Here is a 25,817-nt window from a genome sequence, read left to right on the forward strand (position 1 = left end):
AATTACCAGGATCTCCCACATCCCAGTCCTGCTCTTTCCTCAATGTACCTATGCTTCTCTAGAAATGGCAATGAAACTAAAACTCTAATTCAGATTAATTATAAAAACTTTAAGTTGGGCAGATCTACTTTACCTGTGGGTAATATTAAATAAAATTATGTAACTGAATAGAAAAAAAAAAAAGGAAGAAAAAGCCCTAATTATTACCAAACTCAAAAGGTTTAAAGGTGCAACAATAACTGGAAACCACCAGATGTCACTGTAAAAGTCTCAAATCACAATCTCTAAATAAACTATCTTGATTTGATATTGCCAATTTTTTTTTCTTTGTTTGGCATTTTGTTTGGTTTGGTTTTTAAAGTTGTTTTTTCCTGGCTTCTTCTTAAAGAACATATAAATATTACTCTCATTTTCATTAATGAGAATGAAAATGTCAAATAGCTTGGCTTCTCAGGGGACAGGACCAAAGTCTAAAGACTTATTTTTCTTTCTCACATTCTAGCTTATTGTTTGTGTATCTATGTGGCATAGCAAAACAAAAACAAACCAAAAAAAACCAATGAACTTGGCATAAAAAAATTTTCAGTAAGACGAGTTTGGATACAAGAATTTTCAACTGTAAGACTTTGGACAAATGATTTTAGGAAAGACATGGTACATAAAGACATGGTACATAAAAAAGTGCTAGATTTTAAATCAGAGAATGCGGGTTCAAATCCCAGCTCTGTCATTTAGTAATTATGTGACATCGGGCAAGATATTTTGACTTCTTTAAGATCGATTCCCACATCTATAAAATGAGAGGGTTGGACAAATGGCTTCTAAAGCCCCTTCCAGCTTAAAATTTGTGATCAGGTGTTCTCTCTGATCTGCAGATTCTTCATCTGTAAAACGAAGTGGTTGGATTTTAAGGAACTTTAAGATCCTTTCTTCCTCAAAGCATCCATGATTCCAGCCATATACAATGGACTGTTGGGCTACCTACCGTTGTCCACCATGGCCTTAGAATTTGTCTGCTAAGAGACTTACACAAACTAGAGAGGAATATGGGGACTGAATAGGGATCACAACATAGTATTTTCAAGTTTGTTGTTGTTGTTATTTGCTTGCTTGCTTGCTTGTGTTTTTCTCATTTTTTTCTTTTGATTTAATTTTTCTTTTGCAGCATAATAAATGTGGAAATGTTTAGAAGAATCGCACACATTTACTCTATATTGGATTACTTGCTGTCTAGGAGAGGTGGGAGGTGGGAAGGAGGAAGAAAAATTGAAACACAAGGTTTTGCAAGGATAGATATTAAAAACTACCTTTGTATGTATTTTGAAAAATTAAAGTTATTATATATATTTTTAAAAACCTACCTGCTACCCTCCCTGGCATAGTCAAGGAATTTTATAATCAGACTATACCTATCTTACTCTATTCCAAGAAATGCAGACAATGGTCATTCTGCTATACTCATGAGAGAATTTTTCAATCCCGTCCTGTAAGTGGCCACTGAGTGTCATGTAACCAAAATCAATTTCTTGGACAGGGACTTTGCCTGTGTTATAACTTTCCTTCTCCTTTGTTTATTCCTGGCACCAACAAATGCAATTTTGTTTGGTCTCATTTTATTTGAGAGGAAAACAGGTGATATTGAAAAGGGCTCATATTTTGGAAGGGTTTAGGAAATTTTATAAAAATTTAAAGTAAACCTTTCACAAGAACTCAATGGTTGTTGAACTGGCAAAACAAACAAACAAATATAAAGGACTCTTTGGAGGCCAGACTGTTACAGAGATCCTTCCATGAGTCATTCATTCAAGGCGTTGAAAAGATGGGCTGGTAAGAAAGAGTGAGACAGAGAGTGTGCTGAGGATGCCACTCCAGATGTCTGATCATATTCGCAAAATGGTTAATTCCCAGGCCACTCAACGGAGAACAACCCTGAGGCTCTAAGTATCCCTGGAATTCTTGCTGTGATTAGTTTCCACTTCCCTGACACAGGAGCATATCCAAGTCTGCTTATAACAATAAACATGTCCTCATCAGCCTCTGGTTGTTTTTGCTTCCATCTGCACTCTGCACCTAAGCTTCTTAAGAAATGGTTTTGGTGGCTAGACTCTTAACAATGGAACAAAAGAAACATGTATTTTCTTGGGGAAAATAAATTATGAGGATGTGAACCCCTAAACACTGTCTTCTACCACAAGACAGAACACCTTATATTTATTTAACAGAGTGAAAATCTCACTAATAAAGGTTATCCTTGAGAAGGGCAAACAGCCTGATTTTATAAAATATTTAAATATATCATTCCTTCTTATTCAGAATAAACACTAACTTTAACTGGTTGTTCTGGAGGAAGATGGGGGCTGTACTTGACATTTCTTTACTAACTCTTCCCCAAAGTACCTGTACTTTGATACGGGGGAATCTTTAGGGAGGGGACTGGAACCATAAGGCAATTGACTTACATCTTTTCCAGCAATAGTGGTCTTTATTTAAAACTATTTTCAGAGCCGAGTTAAAAAAGGAAGGAGGGAGAGAGAAAGATTGGGCCAGGACATGACCACGAAGTGGCTCGCTGGGTCTGAATCCTGGATATGACAAAGCAAAGAATGCTCATAATCCTGAGCCCAAGGTCCCAGAAGGGGGAGTTATTAGTATGGAGATTTTGTTGTCAGAACATTTCAAAAGTTTCTTCTTTTAAATATTTTAACCACCACCCTTTTTAAAGCCTTTAAACCTTAATCATCTCTTAATTTTCTTGACAAAAGCATTTCCTACTCCCAAGCCGTAGTAAAATACTCTAAAGGTTGTTAGAATTATAGAATCTGGAATCAACAAGGCTTTTCTCTATGAAATCAGCAATATGCCAAGAGAGGATAAAACCAGTGAAAGCCTACCTCACCCTTCTTTTCTCTCTGCTCTTTAGTTGACTTTTTAAAGAGGTTGCTCCCAACTTTGAATGAAGAATAAAAAATGACCCTACTTGACTGGTAAATACCAGGTATCCTAAAAGTTGTAAGCATCAAAACTGTACTAAGACTTTTGGGGCATCTTGTATTTAGACGAATTTTAAAACAACCACCACTACTTCTCACCTTCTTAAACAATCATAGTGGAACAGCTAACTCATCATAGTGTTCATCTTACCCTAACACTAAGGATCAGATGGGACAAACACTAATGTTATATAGTTATTCCTGATTCCTTCACTGCTTGTTTGCAACCACTTCTCTCAGCAATGTGTCTGGCATTCATCCCACCACCCAGGAATAAACCTTATTATCATCTGCCTACAGATAATTTCAGAGATCTCCTAACATAGTTTTTTGTTTGTTTGTTTGTTTACTCTTTATTTTCTCGTCTTTACAATGCATGCTCCATTCTCCTGATCCAACAATCTCTCTTATGCATATGAGTTCTGGTTACTTTATTCCCTTGCTCAAATATTTTTCAGAGGCTCTCTAAATGCTTATTGTATACAAAAACTTTATAAAGTTCAGATTTTTTGCCTGGCATTCTGCAAGTCTTCTTTGGGTCTTCTGCAAGTTGAATCCAGCCTAACTTTCCATTATGCTTAAGACAAACTGGACTCCTTTTTGTTTCTGAGCAATGTACCTAACTTTCCTGCCTCAGCACATTTGCTGATTCTATTGCTGATGCTTGTGGAATGCATTATCTCTCCTTCCATCACTTATTAAATTTCTAATCATGTTTTAAAACCAAACACAAATAATAAACATTCATTAAGTGCCTTCTACATAATAAGTACTGCATTAAGTGTTAGGGTTAAAAAAAAAAAAAAAAGGCACAAGACAAGATATTCCCTGTCTTCAAGGAGCTTACAACCTAATGGAGGAGACAACATACAAACAAATACATACAAAGCAAGCTAAATGTAGAAATAGAAAATAATTAATAGCAAGAAGGCACTAGAATTGAGGGGCTTGGAAGTTAGGTTTTTTGTTTTTTTGTTGAGGCAGTTGGGGTTAAGTGACTTTCCCAGGGTCACACAGCTAGGAAGTTTTAAGTATCTGAGGCCAGATTTGAACTTAGCTCCTCCCAACTTCTGTGCTGGTGATCTAGCCACTGCACCTAGCTGCCCCTTTAGTTGGGTTTTAAAGGAAGTTAGAGAAATCAATACTCAAAAGCAGAGAAAGAGCATTTCAGGCATGGGAAAACATATGGAGATGGAGAATAAGAGTGTTTTGTTCTTTGGACAGACAAGAGGCCAGTGTCATTGAATGGAAGAGTAGGTATCAGAGATCAGGGGGTAAGAAGACAAGAAAGATAAAAGCGGACTGGACTATGAAGGCTTTGAATGCCAAACAGAGCATTTTGCATTTTCTCCTGGAGGCAATAGGGAGCTACTGAAGTTTATTGAATGTGGGAATAGTGACACGAGCAGACCTTTAGGAAAATTACTTTATTGAGTGAATACAGAAAGGATTGGAATAAGGAGATGCAGGCTGATCCACCTGCAGGTTATTGCAATAATCTAGAGTTGAAGTGATGAGGGACTGTACCAGAGGGATTGGCAGTATCAGAAGGAGAGGTTGGGGGACCAGGTGAGACTAAAATGTAACATTCTCCAAAAAGACTTCCTTCATCTTCATTATTAGTAATGACTTCATTCTGACCTCACATAACACTTTGCCTTCCAATGTGGTTTAGCTCCCATAATCAATCAACAAGTATTTATTAAACAGCTATTGTGTGCCAGGCATTGTATTAGGCACTAAAGATAAACTACCAGACCATAAACTCCATGAGACAAGGACTTAGTAATAATAACAACAGTAATAATGCTCCCTACTACATAGGTTTGCTAGACTTATTATTATCTATTTTATCTGTTATCTAGGATTGTCTATTTTATCCTCACAACAACCCCATAAGTAGGTGCTATGAGTATACCCATTTTACAGATAAAAAAAAACTGAGGCTGTGGGACATTAAATTACTTGCTAGTAAGCATTTGAGGCAAGATTGATTTGAACTAAGGGTCTCTCCCTCTGGATTCAGCACTCTATACCACTTAGATGTCTTATCTAAATTCTGTATCTGTGACTAACACAGTGCTCTGTTATTTCCCACCTGGCTGAAGTCCTCTGGGCTTCATCATGCTGCCCACACCCAGCTAGGTCACATTAACCTTGGAAGTCATATTTCTTCAATAACTCTTGCCCAGGGGCCAGTCCTCCTTCCTTTTGATTAGAGAGAGTGGAGAGTGGAAGATTCTTTTCTGGCCTTCCATTAATGTCCAGACCAAATATTTTTTCATTTCCCATTTTTCTAGATACTATCATTCCCTACCCCTTCAATTTCTTTCTATGTGTTGTCTTCCCTTACTCATTTGTGAGCTTCTTAAGGGCTAAGACTGCCTTCTGTTTAGCACAGTGCCTGGCATATAGTAAGTGTTATCTGTTAGTTATTGTTGTAATTGTTATTATTAATATTATCATCTGGATTCAAATCTTACTTCTGCTTCTTATGACATGGATGAAGAAGTCGCTTGACCTCACTGGGTCTCAGCATTCTCATCTGCAAAGTTAACCGGTTGAACCAAATCACCCCTTCCAGCTCTAGAGCTCTGACTGAAAGAACAAATGAAATCATCCAAATGAGGAACGCCAAAGCAAGTCCTACGTTGTTCAGGGATTGTTTCTTTTTTCTTTGTCTGTATTTCCAATATTTAGCACATAGTAGGTAACAATAAATGAGCTGAACAGAGCCAACATCCACAACGTTATTTTTAGGGCAGCAAGGCAACACCATAGTATACAGAGCAATGGACCTGGAGTCAGCAGGACTCACCTTCCTCAATTCAAATAGGATCTCAGACACTTTGTAGCTGTGTTATATTCTTTTTTTTTTCTTTTGGCAAGCATACATTTGGCATTTGAACAATGTGACCAGTCCAACATTGTGCTTTTTGCAGTAGAATTGGAATGCTTGGCAGTTTAGTTTGAAGAAGGCAAGCATTCACAAGGTGATCAGGAAAAGCAATAGGACACTCCCAAGGTCTCTCTTAAGAACTTTAGAATTGATTGTATGACATGGGAAAACACTGGCATGGGACCACCCAGTATGGTGTGCTCTGACCAAAGAAGGTGCTATGTTCTATGAGCATAGCAGAATTTAATTAGCTCAGAAGAAATGTGAGATATGCAAAGGTAGAGAAGTACCCTAAATGTTCATAAGTATAACTTTTATTCAATTTGTGACAGAGCATTCCAAGATTGTATTGGTCTGATCAGCCACAGTTAGATACACTGTAACTCAATTCAAACATAGTGATATCATTTTGGTCCTCTTTATGATCAAAAGGCAACAACCAATCAACTAGCTATGTGGCTCTAGGCATGTCATTTAACCATGTTTGCCTCAGTTTCCTTATCTGTGAAATAAGCCGGAGAAGGAAATGGCAAACCACTCTAATATCTGCCAAGAAAACCCCCAAATCGGATCACAAAGAGGTAGACATGACTGAACAACTTGATTCAAATATTACCTATGCCACTTAGTACTTGTACAGTTCTTGGCAGGTTACCTAAACTCTCTGAGCCTTAGTTTTCTTGTCTGTGAAATGAGCAGAATTAGATAGCTTCCAAGGTCCTTTCCTATTTTAAAAAATATGATTCCATTATTATTTCAGGACTATTAGCAAAGTACTTGAGCATTGAGAAAATTCTTCTTCTCATTACGTAATAAATATTCATCTTTAAAAAAAACATTTATTTCATTTTTAATTAATGGGATAGAACAAGTAGTTCCATAACCTGGTCATACTGGTTCTTGATTATATATTTTAAAAAGCTTCTTACACATAATTCACCAGTTATAACAAGTTGCAGCCTGTTTAAGTCCATTATGGGTTTTTCCATTACCCTCTGGCATAATTTGGATTTCTCTTAGAGACTTGCACCATTCTGCTTCATTGGAGAAGTAAAAACTGATGTTTTAAAAAAGGATTTGTTTTTGCAGCACCTTGCAGTTGGAGATCACTGAGCAGATGGCCCAATTTCCCAAAGGCAGTGCAGCCCATTTCCTTCTTCTATTCTATGCTGAGGCTGGCTTTCTATTTGTAGTGCCAGTCTCAGAAATAGTAAGACAATCTTGCTCTGAGAACGGCCCATAGAACCAAGAAGACTAGGGTTCAAAATCTGAATTTGACCTATTTCCAACCCAGCACAGTCTAATCCCTTCTGGACAAATTCCTGAACAGGCTAGAGAAGAATCTCCAGCTTTGGACACTTATTATCATCTCTCCAAAGTGGCTGCTGGAGGAGTTGGTGGGGGAGGGAGGGCAAGAAAATCATTCAACTTCATTCAAAGCAAAATTAAAACAGGCCTTTAAGGAAATCCCCTAAAAACAGTCAATTTTCTTCTTTGTAAATGAAATCTCCATCAATGTTGGACTATACAGATGGGATTTAAATCCCCAAACATGAACATTCCTCATTCTTAAATCCTGTGTAGCTAAAAATCTTTCTTAGTTAAACTAGCATCAGTATAGAACCCAAACAAAGAGCTTGCTGTGGCAGCGTGAGATAGGAATACTTATCATTTCCATCTCAAGGGCATATGGTTCTAATGAAACATTGTGCATTGTGAAGGGGGAAACTGCCTGCTAACACACAGTGAAGTCCTTGTCAGGCTCCCACCGGGGATGGGGGCTGGCAGGCTCTTATTACCTGGGAGCATTCAGTTTAGTCAAATGAATGAGAAATGGAGGGTCCTTTATTCTGAGCAAATCAGAAGACTGAAAAATTCTGTTCAACAATCTATCGGAAACTTCTTAAATTAGTAGCTGGGAATAAAATGGAAGTGGATCAAAGTACAGTATTTACTCATACAGAGGCTTTCAGAAACAGTGACAGCAATAATAATGACAATAACAACAGCTAGCATTTATATAGTGCTGGAAACTTTGCAAAGTGCTTTACATACATTGTCTCATTTTAAAGGAAAGCTACAAAAATAGAGAAACTCCTTGCTTACTGATTGCCTCACTCTAAGTAATTTTTTTTTTAAATTGGCAGCATTTGTTTTTATACCACTTTCATTTCCAAAAACTTCCCTCAATTTTCCCTATTCCATGAGCAATCCCTTGTGACAAAGAATTTTAAGGGGGGGGGGGGAGGGGGAGGAGCAGGAGAAGGAAAGCTATTCACCAAAACTAACAAATACAAATCAACCCAGTTTGTTCCATATTCACTGCTCCCTCCCCACATATCTGCCCAGGAGGAGAGGCACGTTTTCTGTACTAACTGACTTTTAAAGTATCCAATTTTACAACATTTATTAAGAAAAGAAAAATTTAACTTCAACAGATTCTAGAGGATTATATAAATTTTAAACATCTTCCCAATTAGTGATGTAGCCACTGTCACTAAGACATAATTGCCCATCATGGAACCTATAGCATCTCTTTTTCTATTGACCTTTGAAGATAAGCAATATGCTTACCTATCTGGACTGATTAGGTGCAGTCCTGAAGACCTGACATACTGAACTAAAAAGACATTTCTAGTGCCAGAAATTAATCATTTTAATTAAGAGAACAAGTCATTGTTTGGTCCTGTCATTTAGCTCTTGCTCTAACCTTCAACAATGAACAATGAATCCATTTAGGTCCCATGTCCTTCCTGAACTACATGTTCCCTGCCAGGGCCTGGAATTATGCTGAGCAAAGAGAGAATCCTTGAAAACAAAACTCTAAAATATACAGATATTTCAAATGCTAAGTAAGCTAATATCAGGCAACCAGTCAAAAAACATTATGATCTCTTTCCAAGATGAACCTATTCTTTAAAATCCAATTTAGATGACATTACCTTCAGAAATTATTCTTGATTTTCCCTAGTTGTAATAACTTAATGATATTCTCCCAAACTATCCTGTCACAGAGAAGTTTGCTTATGTCTCTTTTATGTGGTTACCAGGTATTAGAGTAATATGTAAATAGATATATTAGTTGTGTACAGAACAGATTTCCTGACTGGATTGTGTGCTCCATGAGTTTGAAGACTATGTCTTAAAGTCTATAACTCCCCAAGGGCCTAGTATTGTGCTTTGCCCATAGCAGGTACATAAAACTGTTTCTTGCATTGTTTTCCAAAACCTGTAAAGTCAGTTGCCTGTGTATGTGCCCCGTTTGTTACCCATTGATTCCTTCCAGTTTGCTTAGGCTCATAAAACCTCAAGAGTCCTATAAAGTTCATTATGTGGAAAACATCACTCTTACCATCCCTAAATGAACTACTTAACTTGTTCGTGTGTGTGTGCATCTATAGTGTTCTTCACAAAGATAGGAATCCATCATCTGCCACAAGGTATCAAATTAAATTTAACACAACAAGATCTCCTTGGGACTAGAAAAAAAACAGGAAAATGTCTCTGCAGGTTTTTTCTATCACCACCATGATGATCTCCCTTCCCTAATATAAACAAAGCTCTCATATTGTTTCTTGTTGCTTTTTAGATAAAAAATAAAATACAACAATGGGTGACATGTCTCCTTGTCAGGAACCCATAAAGGAAGAAAAAGGCATTTTTGGCATAAGACATGAAAAATCTGTTAGCCCAGCCTTACTCCACAAGCTATCTGAGGACAAGTACTATATGAATTGAAAGTAGATGGTTTTGCTCAAAATTTAGGAAACGAGTAAGCCTCCCCATCCAAATCTGGAATCCTCCACTTATTTTCTACAAGTCTGGTTATTTCTTAGATCCCTGGTTTCTAACTCTCAGACTACAGAACCAAAGGACTTTGGAAAGGTAAGGAAAAGAAAAGAATTATAGTAAAAGAAGAGCAAATTCATAATTAAGCAGATCTTTTTTGTAGACTAAATGTTATATTTATACTATGTATTATATGTATAATATATAATATGTAATAATAATATAACTATATTTCAAATTGCATAGATGCAACTATTAGTAAGATACAAATTCATTTCAAAGCTTTACTAAATTCCTATTAACTTTTTATCATTCTTTATTTTTTTGGTCAATGGGTATTAATAGTATAATTACTATCCTACATGAGTCTACAAAATATTTTTAAGTTAAAGTAAGATCTCCATACTCATAAAAGTTGGAGAATACTACCTTAGATAACTCTTCTTAGGCAATCTTTTTGGAAAGTCAATAAGCCATGATCAGCAAATAAATATTATTTATACATTACACTGTCTCAAAATATACCATTAATCACTTCCACCTAGAATTTTCCTCCTCTCCCCATCAGCTCATATTAGAGCTCTTCATATTATAAAGTAACAGAAAACAAACTTGTATTAAATGAAAACGGAAATATGAAATTTATTTCCTTCTCTTCCAGCTGATGATTTTCCATGGAGACTGCAGTCACAACATGGTAGCCCAAAAATCATCCCAGAAAGAGTCCCTAAACGTCACAGTATAAATGAAGTCAATTCCTTTCCTTTGGAAGACAATAAACAAGCTGTTCATGCACATGAACTGAGCAGCACTTTTGTGGCCAAAAAGTATCTCATGACTCCACCCAGGGACAGAGACACAAATCCATCACCCTACAGATGTGTACTGCCACAGACCTACTCAAGGTTCTTGCGAAGGCACACCCTCTGATGCAAACAGTGGAAGGGGGCCATGGGCTGGACTCCACAGGAATTTGTGTGAAAACACTGCATCTACAAAGCAAAACTCCACAGATGTCTAGACATGCGTGCGCGCGCACACACACACACACACACACACACACACACACACACACACACACTGTTTAATTTTACTCACAGACACTGAAAGAAACTTACCTTGCATACAGCTGCTTGGAGTATTGCATCAAAGCCCCCTTCGGGAGCATCTCTGTTTCTGGATACCCTCTGCTTTTTAACTTCTTCATTGAAGCTATCAACTTCATCCGTTAAAGAGAGCAGATGGCGGAAACCAAAGGATGGGACGCAGTGTGGAAACAACTTGTAACTGGGGAGAAATAATAGTCTCAGAGCCACTTTTTCACCTGCATTCCCATGTTGGAAGCAGAAACATGCTCAGTGAATTCCCACTAGGAATTTTTGAGAGGCTAGGCTACACAAATACCAAGATATTCAGCAATTATCATTCGTGTGTGGAGGTACTATAGGAGATAAAAGTCATAGTCCCTGTCCTCATGGAATTGAGCTGAGACAGGACAAAGTGACACTTTATGTACCATATGAGTGGAATATATGAGAAGAGTTATAGGAATATCAAACATGGAAGGAAACAAATGTTTACAATTGCACCTACTATGTGCAAAGCACTTTGTAACTACTTCATTGATCCTCACACAATAATTATGGGAGACCAATGATAGTTATCCCATTTTACAGATGATGAAACTGAGTCAGAGATTAAATGAATTGCCCAGGGTCACATAATTAGGAAATATCGGAGGCAGGATTTGAATTCAGGTCTTCCTGAACTCCAGACTCAATGCTCTATCCACTGTGCCTACCATCTGTCTGTCTCTGTGAAACACACTAAATGGGAAAGCTTAATGGACTTGTCCAGACTTGAGCAAATGTTTGAAGAGAAGGATAAGGACATTAAAGAAGATGTGAGGAAGAATTAGAAACATTCCAAAGAAGCCTACAAGAGGAAATACAGCACATGAGAACATTAGATACTGACCTTTATCAACATCTCATTTGTTGAAGGGTACAGGTTTTTCAACAAACCTGTAGAACAGGTCAGCCCCATTTTATAGACAAAAACAAAACAAAACAAAACAAAAAAAAACAAAACAAAACAAAAACTAAGGCTTGGAAAGGGTGTCTCTCCTAGAGTAAAAAACAATCCAAAAATCCAAGGGTCAGAAGCAAAATTTGAACTCAGTTCTACCCTGACTCCATGTCCAGCACAATTTCCATCACACCAAGCTGTCTCTTACTCTTGCTGCTGAGAAATATAAATCTCTTCTGAATAATTTCCTACAATGGGATGCCAGAATGCATTCCACAGCCATATAGATATCCGATTTTACTGAGACCTACAAGAGAGCCAGGCCCATTTTTCTTTTTTGTGTATATATTCTTAGCATACAATATGTTGGCCATGCACAAAGTAGGTCCTTAATAATTATTTGAACTGAACACAATCTGGCATATAGCCCATGCTTAATAAAAGCTCACTGAAAGACAAGTCTGTCTCCCAGGTGAATTGATTTGAATTCATCTTTTTTCATCAAATGCCTACCAGGTGCCTACTGTGCTAGGAGCTCAAGTTACAAAGATAAGGCACCTGGTTTCTGTCCCCAAGGAGCTAACAGTCTAGTAGTTAATGCAATGATCAGTAATTAAAGATGAGAAACCATCAAGAACAAAGTGAGGGGTGTTGGTAAGATAGGGCAAGCTGTTTGGCACAGGATGCTAAGAGGCACCTTCACCCTTAAGGAAGAGATGAAGGCTTAATCAAAATGTGGGGGAATCCAGCCTGGCCACTGGCACAAGCCTGGGCAGGCATAACCTACCAGAAGCAGTTTTCAGATTTCCCAGAGGGGTTGGCAATCAGTTCTCATTTGGGAACTACATTTTCTTCCTATCATTGTCACAATTACTCCCTTTAAATTCTGCTGGAACAAATGCTACCTACCGGAGGCAGAATTCTGTTTAAATAAAAAGATAGCAAATAATGATATTATATCATTAAAAATGGAAGCTTATTGCTACAATACAGGAAAAAGTACAACTTTAAAAAACCCTAAATACCACAAATCTGGGTAGGCTTTACTTTTTAAAAAATTGTTTATAAAAAGCAAATGCTCTGAATACACTGTAACAAATTAGCACTAAAAGATTTGAGGAAGGAAGATCTTGCTGTTTCCATATATATGAGGATAAATATTTCATGATACTTTCCTGCTGCTACATTGTGTTTGAGAGAAATGTGATAAATACAATATGAGAAATGGTACTGTTCAATGGGGTAGAGTAACTTGAAGCCAGGAAGAACCCACTTCTGATACATACTAACTGTGTGTCCCCTGGAAAAGTAACATAATCTTAATATTTTAGATAACTCTCTAGCTCTTTAAGTTGCAGAGAAGGTGACAACATGTATTAGTAGAGTTTCCTAAGATGGGAGTTTCCTTTGCCAATGAAATCACAAGGCCAGGCCCAGTCCCTTGGGAAATATTTTTATATTCCAAGGATTCAGGATCATATCAGTGTAGGAACTCCCTCCCTTTGTGCAGATTGCAAACTTTTTAGTAGCTGATTCTCATGAATTACTGTAGATTTTTTTTTAATTAATCATTTGGGCCATATGAAGGATTTGGGGTGAGAAGAGAGTAATTTTAGAGGGTAGAGGGAACAATCATCTATCTTAGTTGTTAGTTTTACGAAAAACTCTTATTTATTATGAAATTATGTTTGCTGTTGTTCAGTTAATGGTCCGTGGAGTTTTCTTGGCAAAGATACTGGTTGTGTTTCCTTCTTCAGTGGAATGAAACAACAGAGGTCATGACTTGCACAAGGTCACAAAGTTAGTATCTGAGGTCAGATTATAACACAGATCTTTGTGATTCCAGGCCCAGCACCAAATCCCTTTTGTGTTTAGTTAAAAGTAAAAAGGAAGCTATAACATTTGAAAGGTCTAATATTAATCCTGATCACAGGACTTCTCAACTGAGAAAAAGCATAGCCTCTTATCATGTTATACTGCCATAATTTCAAAATAAAACTTGTGACTCAGTCCTCATTTTGAAGTTTGGAATCTGAAGTAGTCCAGAAGAGTATTAGAAAATCAGTAGGTATAGATTACCTGTACAAAACTTCCCTCTCTTTTTTTTCTAATTCTTTCCACTTCTCCTCATCTCTACCCCAACTTCACTAATCTTTATATTTGTACAAAATGTGAATACAAGTGAGAATCCATCTCAATGAGTGTACAATTTTTTCACTATCATGGATTTTTTTTTTCTTTCTTTTAAAGGCAATATGGAAATGGCAAACTACCCAGTATCTTTACCAAAAAAAAAAAAAAAAAAAAAAAAGCCCAAATGGGATCATGGAGAGTCAGAAATGACTGACCAATAATAGAAATCCAAGCATCACAGGATTTAAAATCAGAAGGGACCTTAGAGATTATCTAGATCACCTGGAAAATTTACATGAACTGACACTGAGTGAAGTGAGCAGAATCAAGAGAACATTATAAGCAGTAACAGCAACATTGTGCAATGACCAACTATGTTAGACTTAGCTCTTCTTTTTTTTTTGAAAAAGTATTTTGTTTTTTTCCAAATATATGCAGATCAGTTTTCAATATCCACCTCTGCAAAACCTTGTTTTCCAAATTTTCTTTCTCTCCCTGCCAATGCTCCCCAGCAAGCAATCTGATATAGATTAATGTGTGCAATTCTTCTAAACATATTTCCATATTTGTCATGATGCGCAAGAAAAATCATATTAAAAGAAAAAAACAATAAAAAACAAGCAAACAACACCAAAAGGTGAAAATACTGTGTTTTGATCACATTCAGTCTTCACAGTTCTGTTTGGATACAGATGGCAGTTTCCATCATAATAGACTTAGCTCTTCTCAACAATACAGTGCCAAGACAATTCCAATAGACTTGTGATGGAAAATGTCATTCACACCCAGAGAAAGTAGTATGGAGTCTGAATGAAGATCAAAGCAAATTATTTTCATTTTTTGCTTTTTCTTTCTCATGGTAAATCCCTTTTGTTTTGATTCTTCTTTCACAACATGACTAAGATGGAAATATTACATAATATGTAATATAGAAATATGTTCCCTATTACATGCATAAACTATACTAGACTGATTGCTGTGTTGGGGAGGGGGAAAATTTGGAACTCAAAATCTTACAAAAATGAATGTTAAGATTCATGAGATAACTATCTCATTTTAGATGAGGAGATATTAGTTGACATGCCCAAAGTCACATAGCTAATAAGTGGCAGAGACATGGGTCCTTTACACTGCAGATGTTCTATTCTACCACAGCCTACACATAGCTGACACATAGTTGAAGGAGAAACAGCTGATGCCCATGATCTAAGATAAAGTTAACAATCCAACAGAGATGATTCAAAAGAGATCTTGAGTTCTTTCTATTGATTCTTCCATGCTCTTGAATTTTGCTTATATACTATTATAATATATACTTAAGATTTTTCACTACTGGTGAATCCAGGGTTGTAATTGTTTTTTTTTTCTTCCTATGTGGGTTAGTTAGGATGTTTCGAGGCATTTTGCTGTAGTTGATGATATTTATGATTTTCCCCTCATGCAGGAAGTAATAATACTTTCTCAGTGTCTAGAATTAGTATTATGTGATCAAAAAGAATTCTGAAACAACAACTAGAGAAAAAACACATTTCATCATAGTTTGTTCAAAATCTAAGCATCAGGAAGAACTTCAGAGACTATATCACCTAGGAGTTCCCAACTTTTTTCAGACTTCATATTCTTTGACTTCTAGTAAATTTTCCTATACCCCCATTCAATATAAAAGTAAATATATTATAGACTTTACTATAAATGTTCACATAAAAAAGAGGTTAATTAATTGCAATAGGATAAGATTTATTTCCCAAATAATCCACGTACCCATTTGATAAGTTTCTAGTACCCCCTGAGGTTACATATACCTAAGGTTAAGAACTGTTGAGCTAGTGTAATCCATTCTTTATCAAGAATCTTTTCTAAAACATCTTCAATGAGTTGTCACCCAATGAGTCCCTTCAATACAAGGAAATTCACTGTCCCCCAAGTAGCCCATTTACTTATGTACAATCCTAATGTTAGTTTACATTGAGTGTTAATCTGCCCTCTGTGAAACTTTCACCAATTATTCCTAATTCTATCCTCTAAGACCAAACACACAATGCCAAATGCCTCTTCCACATAATACCCCTCTAACTACTGTAAAGAGTCATCATGGTTCCTCTCTTCCACCATATCTTCTCTTTACCAAGCTAAATGCCCTTTATTTCTTCAAGCTATCTTCCCATAGGTTTGCTGGTCCTCTCAGTATTCTTGCCCCTGTAGTCCCAAAAGATCCTTTTTAGTCTACATTTTCCCTAAAACTTAGGAAAAGTTTTCCTAAAATTAAGCACCATGGTACTTAGAACTTCAAATGGGAGAAGAGTAGAGAACTACTCCCTCTCTTGTTATAAATACAAGAATGGCAACTGTTTTCATCGACATTAGTTGGTTGGGAAACTCCCTCTTATTACCAATTCAGATCACCACTTTCTCTGCTATGAGCAGCCTTCAAAGAGTATGCTACCGATCTTAAGAACGAACAACTAAAAGACAGACATATCAAACACACTCTGAGTGCAGCCTGAACCAAATTAAAATGTACTTGGAAAATATTTATTAAATAACTGAAAATATAATAAAACACAAAAAACATTACATTTTAAAACTAAGTCAAGGAATCCTTAATGTTGGGATTAGTGACCCCCATTTTCTTTTTTTAGTTTAATATCACTGACATAAAAAAGTAATGAGAGCTGCAGTGACTTGTTCAGGATCTCACAGTGGGTATGTCCCAGACATAATCCTTGAACCAGGTCTTCCTGGCTCCAAGGTCTATCCTCTATTGATTAAACCTCATTTCCCATGAACTCTACCACCCCTCTTAAAGTAGCAAAAGGCACCATTAAGTTTTTATGACTATCTTTTAGGAACTGAAATTTAGCCAGCCCCTTCCTAGGGTATACTTTTAAAGTTGATTTTTTTTTTTTAATGTAGAACTTACATCTAATCCTACTAAGATTTTCCTTATTTGATTTGCTCCATTATTTTTGGTTGATCCATTTACTTGAATTTTGACTCTGTCATGCAATTAATGTATTGTCTATCCCAAATTTACACAATGACCAGCCTGCCCCTTGGTTTTCAGCCTCTTAAATCACTAATTAAAAAACTTTTTTTCTGAATAGCACAGAGCCAAAAAAAAAAAAAAAAAAAAAAAATCCCTGCAGCATTCCATGACAGATTCTGTCAAATGTTTAGTATATCCAGATTTTAACAATGTCACCACTGGCAAGCAATATTCTATGACTTACCCATGGGTAATGGGTCATGGACATAACTGTGTTATATGAAATAAAGTATTTTGGTTTCATGAGATTAACTCATTCAAACTTAAAACTAGATTTGTTCAACCATCTCATTCAAGTCCATGGTTTCATATCTTTTTGGTATTTTCAGGCTAGTGTTTTCCCAAAGTTAGCCCTAATGCCTATTTCATTGGCTCTATAGAGTATACAGTACAATTCATATTCAAGTTAAAAATAAAAATTTTCCAGAGTAGTTGACTACATTAACTTATAAAACACTTTCATTGCAGTAAGCTCATGAGCTTGACAGAACAAATCCTTATTTTGTGGTTAAGTTACCTCAGATTCTGAGAGGTTCTATCACTTCCCTAGCAAGTAGTATCATCTGCTTTATACAGACAAGACAAGCAAAGTTCAAAGCTCCAAAGTTAAAGAAACTTGTCAAAGTCTATTCTGCCTAAGTGTCAAAATCAGGATTCGGGAACAGGTTTGCTGATCCCAAGTCCAGCATTCCATTCATATCACATAAGATCCTCTCTAGGTAAGTGCCAAGGTTTTTTTGGAGAGAACCAAAATTAAAACAGATTCTTCCCCTCCCACCCCGAGGCAATTGGAGTTAAGTGACTTGCCCAGGGTCACACAGCTAAGCAGTATTAAGTAGATGCATTTCTTAAGACAGAAAAATTTAAATGAAGCAAACAAAAAAATTCGCATCAATTTTCAAGATCTAAAAAAGGCAATATTTCAAAGTAAGGGACACAATCACATGATATTTATATCAAACGCCTCCCTAGAATAAATGAATGAATGAATAAATAGATAAATAGATAAAAGATTACCAAAAAGGCAGAGCAATATGACTAATTTTTTTAATGTATAAAAATCTTTATGAGAATGATCTATACATACATTGAGGGTATCCTTGATGAAAAAAGGCAGTCACTACACATATCAAAAACAGTAAGGAGCCAAAGGAATCAAGAAGAAAACATTGTTCTCTGTCAAATAAAGAGATTAATTTCTCTAATAGAAGTTTACAAGAATATAAGTTGTTTATTTCCTCATTCTTTTAAAAAATGTATTTAGGTAGAAGAAAAGGGAACCTTAAAGGTTCCCCTCAAACGAAGTATCTTTCACATATAAGTTAATATTACATAAAATTCTAAGTCAGATGCGACTTCAGAGATAACTTTGTTCAATGATATATTTCAAACAAGGCATACAACAGAGAAACATATGCTATAAGCATGAAACAAGTTCTGTGTGGAGTCCAGATAGAAAGATTCCTTATCATTCATCAGAATCTCCAATTATTTCTACTTATTGATGACACTATACTAACTTTATCAAGAACTACAAATGAAATCCACATTCAATTGGAATAATTCTATATTCATTAGAAAAATAAAGTGAATGAAAACTATATTATCCAGGAAACTACATATTATCCAGATTATTATATGAAATTGAATGGAAAATCCAATGAACAGGTCATTAGTATAAATATATTTGGTAGGTGCTGCCTTTGAACAATGTGCTGGACCCAAATTTAAATAAGAGGAAGCAATCCAAGCTAGATACATCTAGGAAATTGTGAAGTATTTTTAATGATCCTAAAATGCTCACTATAACAACAATAGAACCAAATTATATTATTATCATCATTATGCTTTTTGGGGTCCTGACCTACATTTCATAGGTTTTGGGAACTCTTAGATTTCTTTTGTTTAAGCTAGCACCCTCAGACAATGCATATCCATACCTGCTCTGCCATATATTATCTTTGAGTAGTAGAGTCTGTTACCCTAGGTTCTGGGACTTTAAGTGACTTATCAAGAATTAAACAACTCGGTATATGTGAATGGTAATACTTGAACCATCTTTTTGACTCCAATATTGATTCTTGCTTACTTATACCATATATATTTCCTTTCAAGGCATGCATATAATATCTACTAATACTAAAGTCCCACTCTGATGCCTCCCTGTATTTCAAAATGACTTTGACCATTCAAAAAACCAGTCACTGCACAAACATTCCTTCCTTCAACTGGAGGAAAATTACTGGGAATATTTACTTCCTTCATGCAACCTTTCACTCATAGAAAACTAGATAATGTTTTGGTAAATTTGGTAAAGGTATGGCCAGATCTGATGAATCTGTTAGGCACTATTTAATCCTCACCAGCCACTCAAACCATCAGACCTCAAATTTGGAGTATGAAAATGAAGAAACGTAATCTTTGAATTATGATGAGATCATATTATAAAGCAACGAGAAAACCACAAAAAAGAGGGTGACAACTCCCCAATTAGCTAAATGCTTACTATTAGCTATATTAACTACTAATTTGATAAAGCAAAGGCTCTCCAAAAAAGCATCTTCTTTATATGTGTCAAAATTGTAGGATATTCATTGAAAAATGAAACAGAAGGGGTAACTTTGTTCTACTCCCTCTGATTATGATATACACTGTATATTTTCTAGAGATATCTTCTACTATCATGGACAATGTCCAACAGGATCAAAATTCATAAAAAATGTCAGATCCTTCGAAGGCTCCTTTTTGCAGAGAACACTGTGCTGATTGCAGCAGAACCCAGGAAACCATAGTTTCTTAAACAAGATAAACCCTGATAAGATAAACAATGCACTAACTGAAGAAATTTCCTAGGTATAATTTCCCTACTTTGGTAAAAATGTAAGTCTAGATAAAAATAAAGATACTCAAAAGAATTGACTCTATCCAATTAGTCAATCAAAAAGCAAATATTAAGGGCTACTCTGTGGGAGGCACTGTACCTCTGAGGAGGCAAAGACAAAAACAAAGGAGCTTCCATTCATAAGCATCAATGTAAATGTAAGTAAAATATGGAAAATGGATTCAAAATAAATACAAGATAAAATACAAGACAACATTGTGATGAGCATGGGAGAAATCAAGAAAGGCTTCATGAAGGTAGCATTTGGGCAGAATCTTAGAGGAAACAAAGGGATTTTAAGATATTTTCTACACAGGAAAAACCAAGTAGATGAAAAATGCTTTTTTATCCAAACTACGATAATCAGTTAGATATACAATCTACAGAGCTAGTCCATTAGTACATATAATTTAAATAAACATTATAGATAGACAATGAGTCAGGTCCAGCATTGAAGTGGAGAGAGGACAGTGAATTGGAGTGACTTTGGAAAATTGCAACATGCTTTTTTTTTTTTTTAATAACAGCTCTTTATTTTTCAAAATACATGCAAAGATGGTTTTCAACATTCATCCTTGCAAAACCTTATCTTCCATATTTTTCTTCCTCCTTCTCCACCCTCAGACAGCAAGTAATCCAATAGAGGTTACACATGGGCGATTCATCTAGTCATATTTCCACATTTATCAATTGTAGCATGCTTTTTAATGAAACCCACTACCTCTCTTGGAAGTAAAGGCCCATCTATTTCACATATATATTCTCCCAGTGATGCCTCAAGACTATGATCCATGAATACTAAATTGTGGGTGACTCAAAAGATAGTGGAGAGGTGAAGGTCATGAACAGTAAACTGCAACTGCTTACCAATGAAGAATTGTTAAAGGAAAGCAACATCAGAGGGGTATTAGAAAGGAAAAGAGCTAAGTTGATCATGGAGTGATAATCAATGAACAGCATATGTGCTCTGCTGGTAATCACATAATATCACATGATCAAAGGGAATCTTCCCAATTTGTAGGGTAGATTCCTTATGATAGACTTATGTAGGACACAGATAACGATAAGAAGTCATGGATAGAGGACAATCTGTACTATTGGAGGAATATGTTCAAGGATGAGGGCAGAGTAACTAGCTTGATAACAGAAAACCGCAACAAATTTCAATGGGACATTTTATTGTGCCTAGTTTATTGAAACAATTCAATTCCTTTACCAAAATAAAAGTATAATCTAATTATGTCAAACTCAAATAGAAACAGGAGCCACTGGTCCATGAGGGAGGAACATTGACTTAGAATAACAACATATTAATATAATCTATATTCTATTTATATTTTAACTTATTTTGTTAATTGGCCATACTCAGGAATGTCTCAAAAGCTAGTATGATGCTGAACTTGGAATAACGAAAACTCACCTTCCTGAGTTCAACCATGGCCCCAGACACTTCCTTGCTGTGTTACCCTGGGCAATTCACTTAACTCTGTTTGCCTCAGTTTTCTTAATTGTGAAAAGGGCTGGAAAAGGAAATGGCAAACTATTCCATTACCTTTGTCACAAAAACCCCAAATGGAGTCTCAAAGAGTCAGACTGAAATGACTAAACTAAAACAACAAAAGTAGTGTGTTAGAATCAGTTTGACACCTCCAGCCTAGTAGATTAAATTTTAGTTCTGGAGTCAGGAAGCCCCAGGTTCAAAATCTCACACTTTGCTAGCAGTGTGATTCTGAGCAAGTCATTTTGGGAAAAAAATTTTGTCTCAGTTTCCTCATCTGTAAAATGGGGATAGTAATAATACCCACTCTACAAGGTTATTGTGAGGACTACATGAAATAACATATGTATAACTGCTAATCATTAAGATTATTGTTGTAAACCTCAAAGTCCTATGCAAATGCTAGCTGTTGTTATTTTTAAGATGCTAGGCCTCTCAGATTGAGTACTGCCACTTGTAAACACAAAGATTTACATGTCATCTCTTGGATGTTCCCTTGAAAACAATCCCATTCCCTACTTATTTCTTTTTTTGCTTAGAGAACCAGGGATTAGGTATCTTACATTGGCTGCAGACTCCCTGCCTCCTGGTAACTATAAAAGTGGATGGGCAGGCAGCTAAGAGAAACAGGCTTTAACTCAATGACACGTAATCACTCGAACAATTTAAAGAGTTCATGCTCTGGACCGGCCCTTTATTCTGTGCCAATTTTGAACAGCCCACATCTATTTCCACAACACAAGTATCTCACATTTATTGGAAGCTTTCCCAAAGAGTGAAAGCAGAGAACCATGTGCAGAGTTATGGATCACAGCCCCATGCAACAGGTCCTCCATTAATGTGACTGACCAGGATTGCACACTCATGTTTCTGCCCACCAAGAAACTATAGGAACTATTGCTAGAATGGAGACTAGGTCCAAGCAGAAAAATTAAGCCATAGGCTAAAATTTTATTTTTAATAGGACATAGTAATGTGAAGAATTATTTTATCTAATTTATACTGCAACATTGTTTTCCTGCAGGAGGCAGCATAGTACAGTAGAGAATATAGAGAAGTTTTGCTGAATAATGGGCTTTGACTTCAGATATCAGCTCTTTATTCATTGTGTGACCTTGGCAAATCACAACTTTTCTGGTTCTCAGTTTCCTCATCTATAAAATGAAGGGGTTTAACTAGAGGATTTTAAGGTCGCGTCTAGGTCTAGATCTATGATCCTATGATCTCACCTAAAACTTTTAATTGGGTCCACAAAAAGATGGTGCCAGGAAGAGTAACATAGTTAAGTTTAAGAAAATCTAAGCCAACATTTACTTCAATTTCCCAATGCCAAAATTAGTCAAATGAGGCACTTCTAATCATGTAATAACCATAGCCCAAGTTAAAAATATTAAGTATTTGGAGCAACTAAATCATATCCTTGGGACATCTTCTAAACTCTCAAATTCTTTCCCATGGCGGGAACCTTTCTCTAAGGAGGCTTTATGGCATAGGCAGGAAGAGAAATGAGGTCCATAGAGGGATTCCTCTTTCCTTCTAGTCACTGCTCCTCAGGGAGAAAAAAAAAACTGGGAGATCTTCAACCAATTTCATAATAACTCACCTCTTCCTGTATCATGGAAAGATGGAACTCAGCCATTGTTAATCACATCAGAAGCCAGGGTTTGAAACCCAGGTCATACATTTCCTTTATTTATTTATTTCCAAACCTTCTTGAAGATGAAAGAGCCCTGCTGCCTCATTCATCACCACCTAATCCCATCCTTACCCAGGCTTTATAAACCCAACCCAAGAAAAGTTGGTTACTTACCCAATGCATGGATTGGTTTGGTATCTTGGCGCTGTGTAAGAAAAGGGGGAGATGTTTTTGTCAACAAAAGATCCAAAACCCAAACGGAAATTGCTAGTGAGTTTCCTCATCTCTTCAGCCAACTTAGTGCCCAGATTCCGGATTGTGTCTAAATCATCCTTCATGGATAGGGAGAGATCCATCAAATAGTAGAGGTCCACAGGGTAATCTTCTACCTGTCGTACTTGGACTCGGAAGGGCATCTTATCACCTATACCAAAAGAAAGATGTAGAGCCTCAAAAGGAGAAGATAATAAAAAAAATTCCTATCAAATTTGATTCACCCCAGATTTTCCTCAGTGAGTGTGTCACATCAAAGTATTTGTGAAAAATACTGCTAGAAGGCAGAGCATAGAAGGTTTTGACCAATGCAAGCAAGATTAGAAAGGAAGCAGTAAACAAGGAAAAAATGTTTACATCCAAGGGTTCTGATAAAAGCCTCATTTCTAAGATATATAGAGAACTGACTCAAATTATAAGAACATAAACCATTCTCCAATTAATAAACAGTCAAAGGATATGAACAGACAATTTTCAGATAAAGAAATTAAAACCATTTCTACTCACATGAAAAAATGCTCTAAATCACTATTTATCAAAGAAATGCAAATTAAGATAATTCTAAGGGACCACTACATACCTCTCAGGAAAAGATAATGATGAATGTTGGAGGGAATGTGGGAAAACTGGGAAATTTACATTAATTAATACGTAGTTGTTGGAGTTTTGAACTTCACCGGAATGAACTCTCATTCTGGAAAGCAATTTGAAAATATGCCCAAAGGGCTATCAAACTGTGCATACCATTTGATCCAGCAGTTTCTCTACTGGGTCTATATGCCAAAGAGATCATAAAAAAAGGGAAAAGGATCCACATGTCCAAAAATATTTGTAGTGGCAAGGAATTGGAAACTAAATCAATGCCCATCAGTTGGGGAATGGCTGAATAAGTTATGGTATATGAATGTTATGGAATATTATTGTTCTATAAGAAATGATCAGCAGGATGATTTCAGAAAGGCCTGGAGAGAATTACATGAATTGATGCTCAGTGAAGTGAGTAGAACCAGAAGAACATTGTTCACAGCAACAACAAGATGATACAATGATCAATTCTGACAGACATGGCTCTTTTCAGCAGTGAGGTGATTCAGGTTAGTTCCAATAATCTTGTGATGATGAAAGTCATCTGCACCCAAAGAGAGGACTGTGGGACTGTGTAGATCACAATATAGTATTTTCACTTTTTTGTTGTTGTTTGCTTGGTTTTTTTTGTTTGTTTGTTTGTTTTCTTTCTCATTTTCCCCTTTTTGAGCTGATTTTTCTTGTACAGAATAATAAATGTGGGAATATGTATAGAAGAACTCCACATATTTAACATATGCCTAGAGAAGGGGATGGGGGAAGGGAGGGAGAAAAAATTTGGGACAGAAGGTTTTGCAAGGATGAATATTGAAAACCATATATTCATATGTTTTAAAAATAACTAGCTTTAAAAAAAAAAGAAAAAGAAAGTTTTGAGAAAGCAGTATGAAGCACTAGAAAAACAGAGGAGTCAGACAGCCAAGAATTCTAGAAGACATGAATTCTATTTGTCTGACAGTTGTTGTTGTTCTATCATGCCTGACTCTTCATGACCCCATTTGGGGTTCTCTTGGCAAAAATACTATAGTGGTTTACCATTTCCTTCTCCGACTTATTTTACAGATGAGAAAACTGGGGCAAACAGGATGAAGTGACTTGCCCAGGGTCATACAGGGTCATACATACATAAGTGTCTGAGGTTACATTTCAACTCAGGAAGATAAGTCTTCCTGACTCTAGCCCTGTTTGATCCACCACATCACCTCCCTGTAGTGTCTGGATTATTTATGTAATATGATCTCTAGACCTCAACCTTCCCATCTGTAAAATGAGGTGGTTGGACTTGATGATGTTTGAGGTCTCTTTAAAATCTAACCATCTATAATTTCCCCTAACATTCAGTCAAGTAATCAATATTAGTTGATTGATTAATTAAAGGCCAGCATCACACTGGTCCTTAGACCTCAAAAGCTTCATGTTTTCTCCATAGCATAAAGGTAATATTGCAATTAGCATAGAGTGAGGAGGGCAGACAACCAGGATGGGGATATAAGGCAATCGCCATCTCCCAATTTACAAGTTACTTCTCAACAAATGTTTTTTCCACTCCATATCTGTAGAGTTCAACTCTAAATTGGGACCAGACATCAGAACAAATGAGATATTTAATTTGGTTAAGTTAATAAATACCCAAGAACTCCTGGGCACTTCTCTAGAAACCTGGTATACAAAAATTTAAAAAGTTCTCATTCCAAAAAAGCTTACAGTCAGAAGCCAACACATGACTTTAGCCCTTCCAACAAGGCTACTAGATAACCCTGAATCTGAGGCTGTCCTTTGGACTCCAGAAAGGAAAACATTGCTGGCTTTAGCACCTGTTGGCCAAAGGCCAAAGAGAAAGGAAATTAGCCAAAGAGAAAAAAACAAAAACAGGGAGAAACTGGCTGCATCTCATTTTATGACCTTAGTCTCAGAATTCCAAATCAGAACAACCTATGACCTGGAAAATTAACACAAGACCTTTTTATGACTCTAGAAAGCAATCATTTGGGATTGAGAACTATACAGTTTTCTATTCACTCTGATAGCAAAAGGCTCCTTCACCCAGATTTGAAATGAA

The 25,817-nt window shown here is 36.3% G+C and overlaps 1 protein-coding gene across 1 annotated transcript in view; it reads right to left on the reverse strand.

Moving 5' to 3' along the window:
• Window positions 1-25,817, reverse strand: part of ITGB5 (integrin subunit beta 5) — a 211,419-nt gene that overhangs the window by 112,215 nt on the left and 73,387 nt on the right. The window contains exons 4-5 of the mRNA XM_051985464.1: window positions 23,075-23,324; window positions 10,797-10,965 (exon numbers count right to left, since the gene is read on the reverse strand). Of these exons, the coding sequence (XP_051841424.1) occupies window positions 10,797-10,965; window positions 23,075-23,324 (419 nt within the window). The remainder of the gene's footprint in view (window positions 1-10,796; window positions 10,966-23,074; window positions 23,325-25,817) is intronic.

The sequence above is a fragment of the Antechinus flavipes genome, chromosome 3 (assembly GCF_016432865.1).
Source record: "Antechinus flavipes isolate AdamAnt ecotype Samford, QLD, Australia chromosome 3, AdamAnt_v2, whole genome shotgun sequence".
Taxonomy (NCBI): domain Eukaryota; kingdom Metazoa; phylum Chordata; class Mammalia; order Dasyuromorphia; family Dasyuridae; genus Antechinus; species Antechinus flavipes.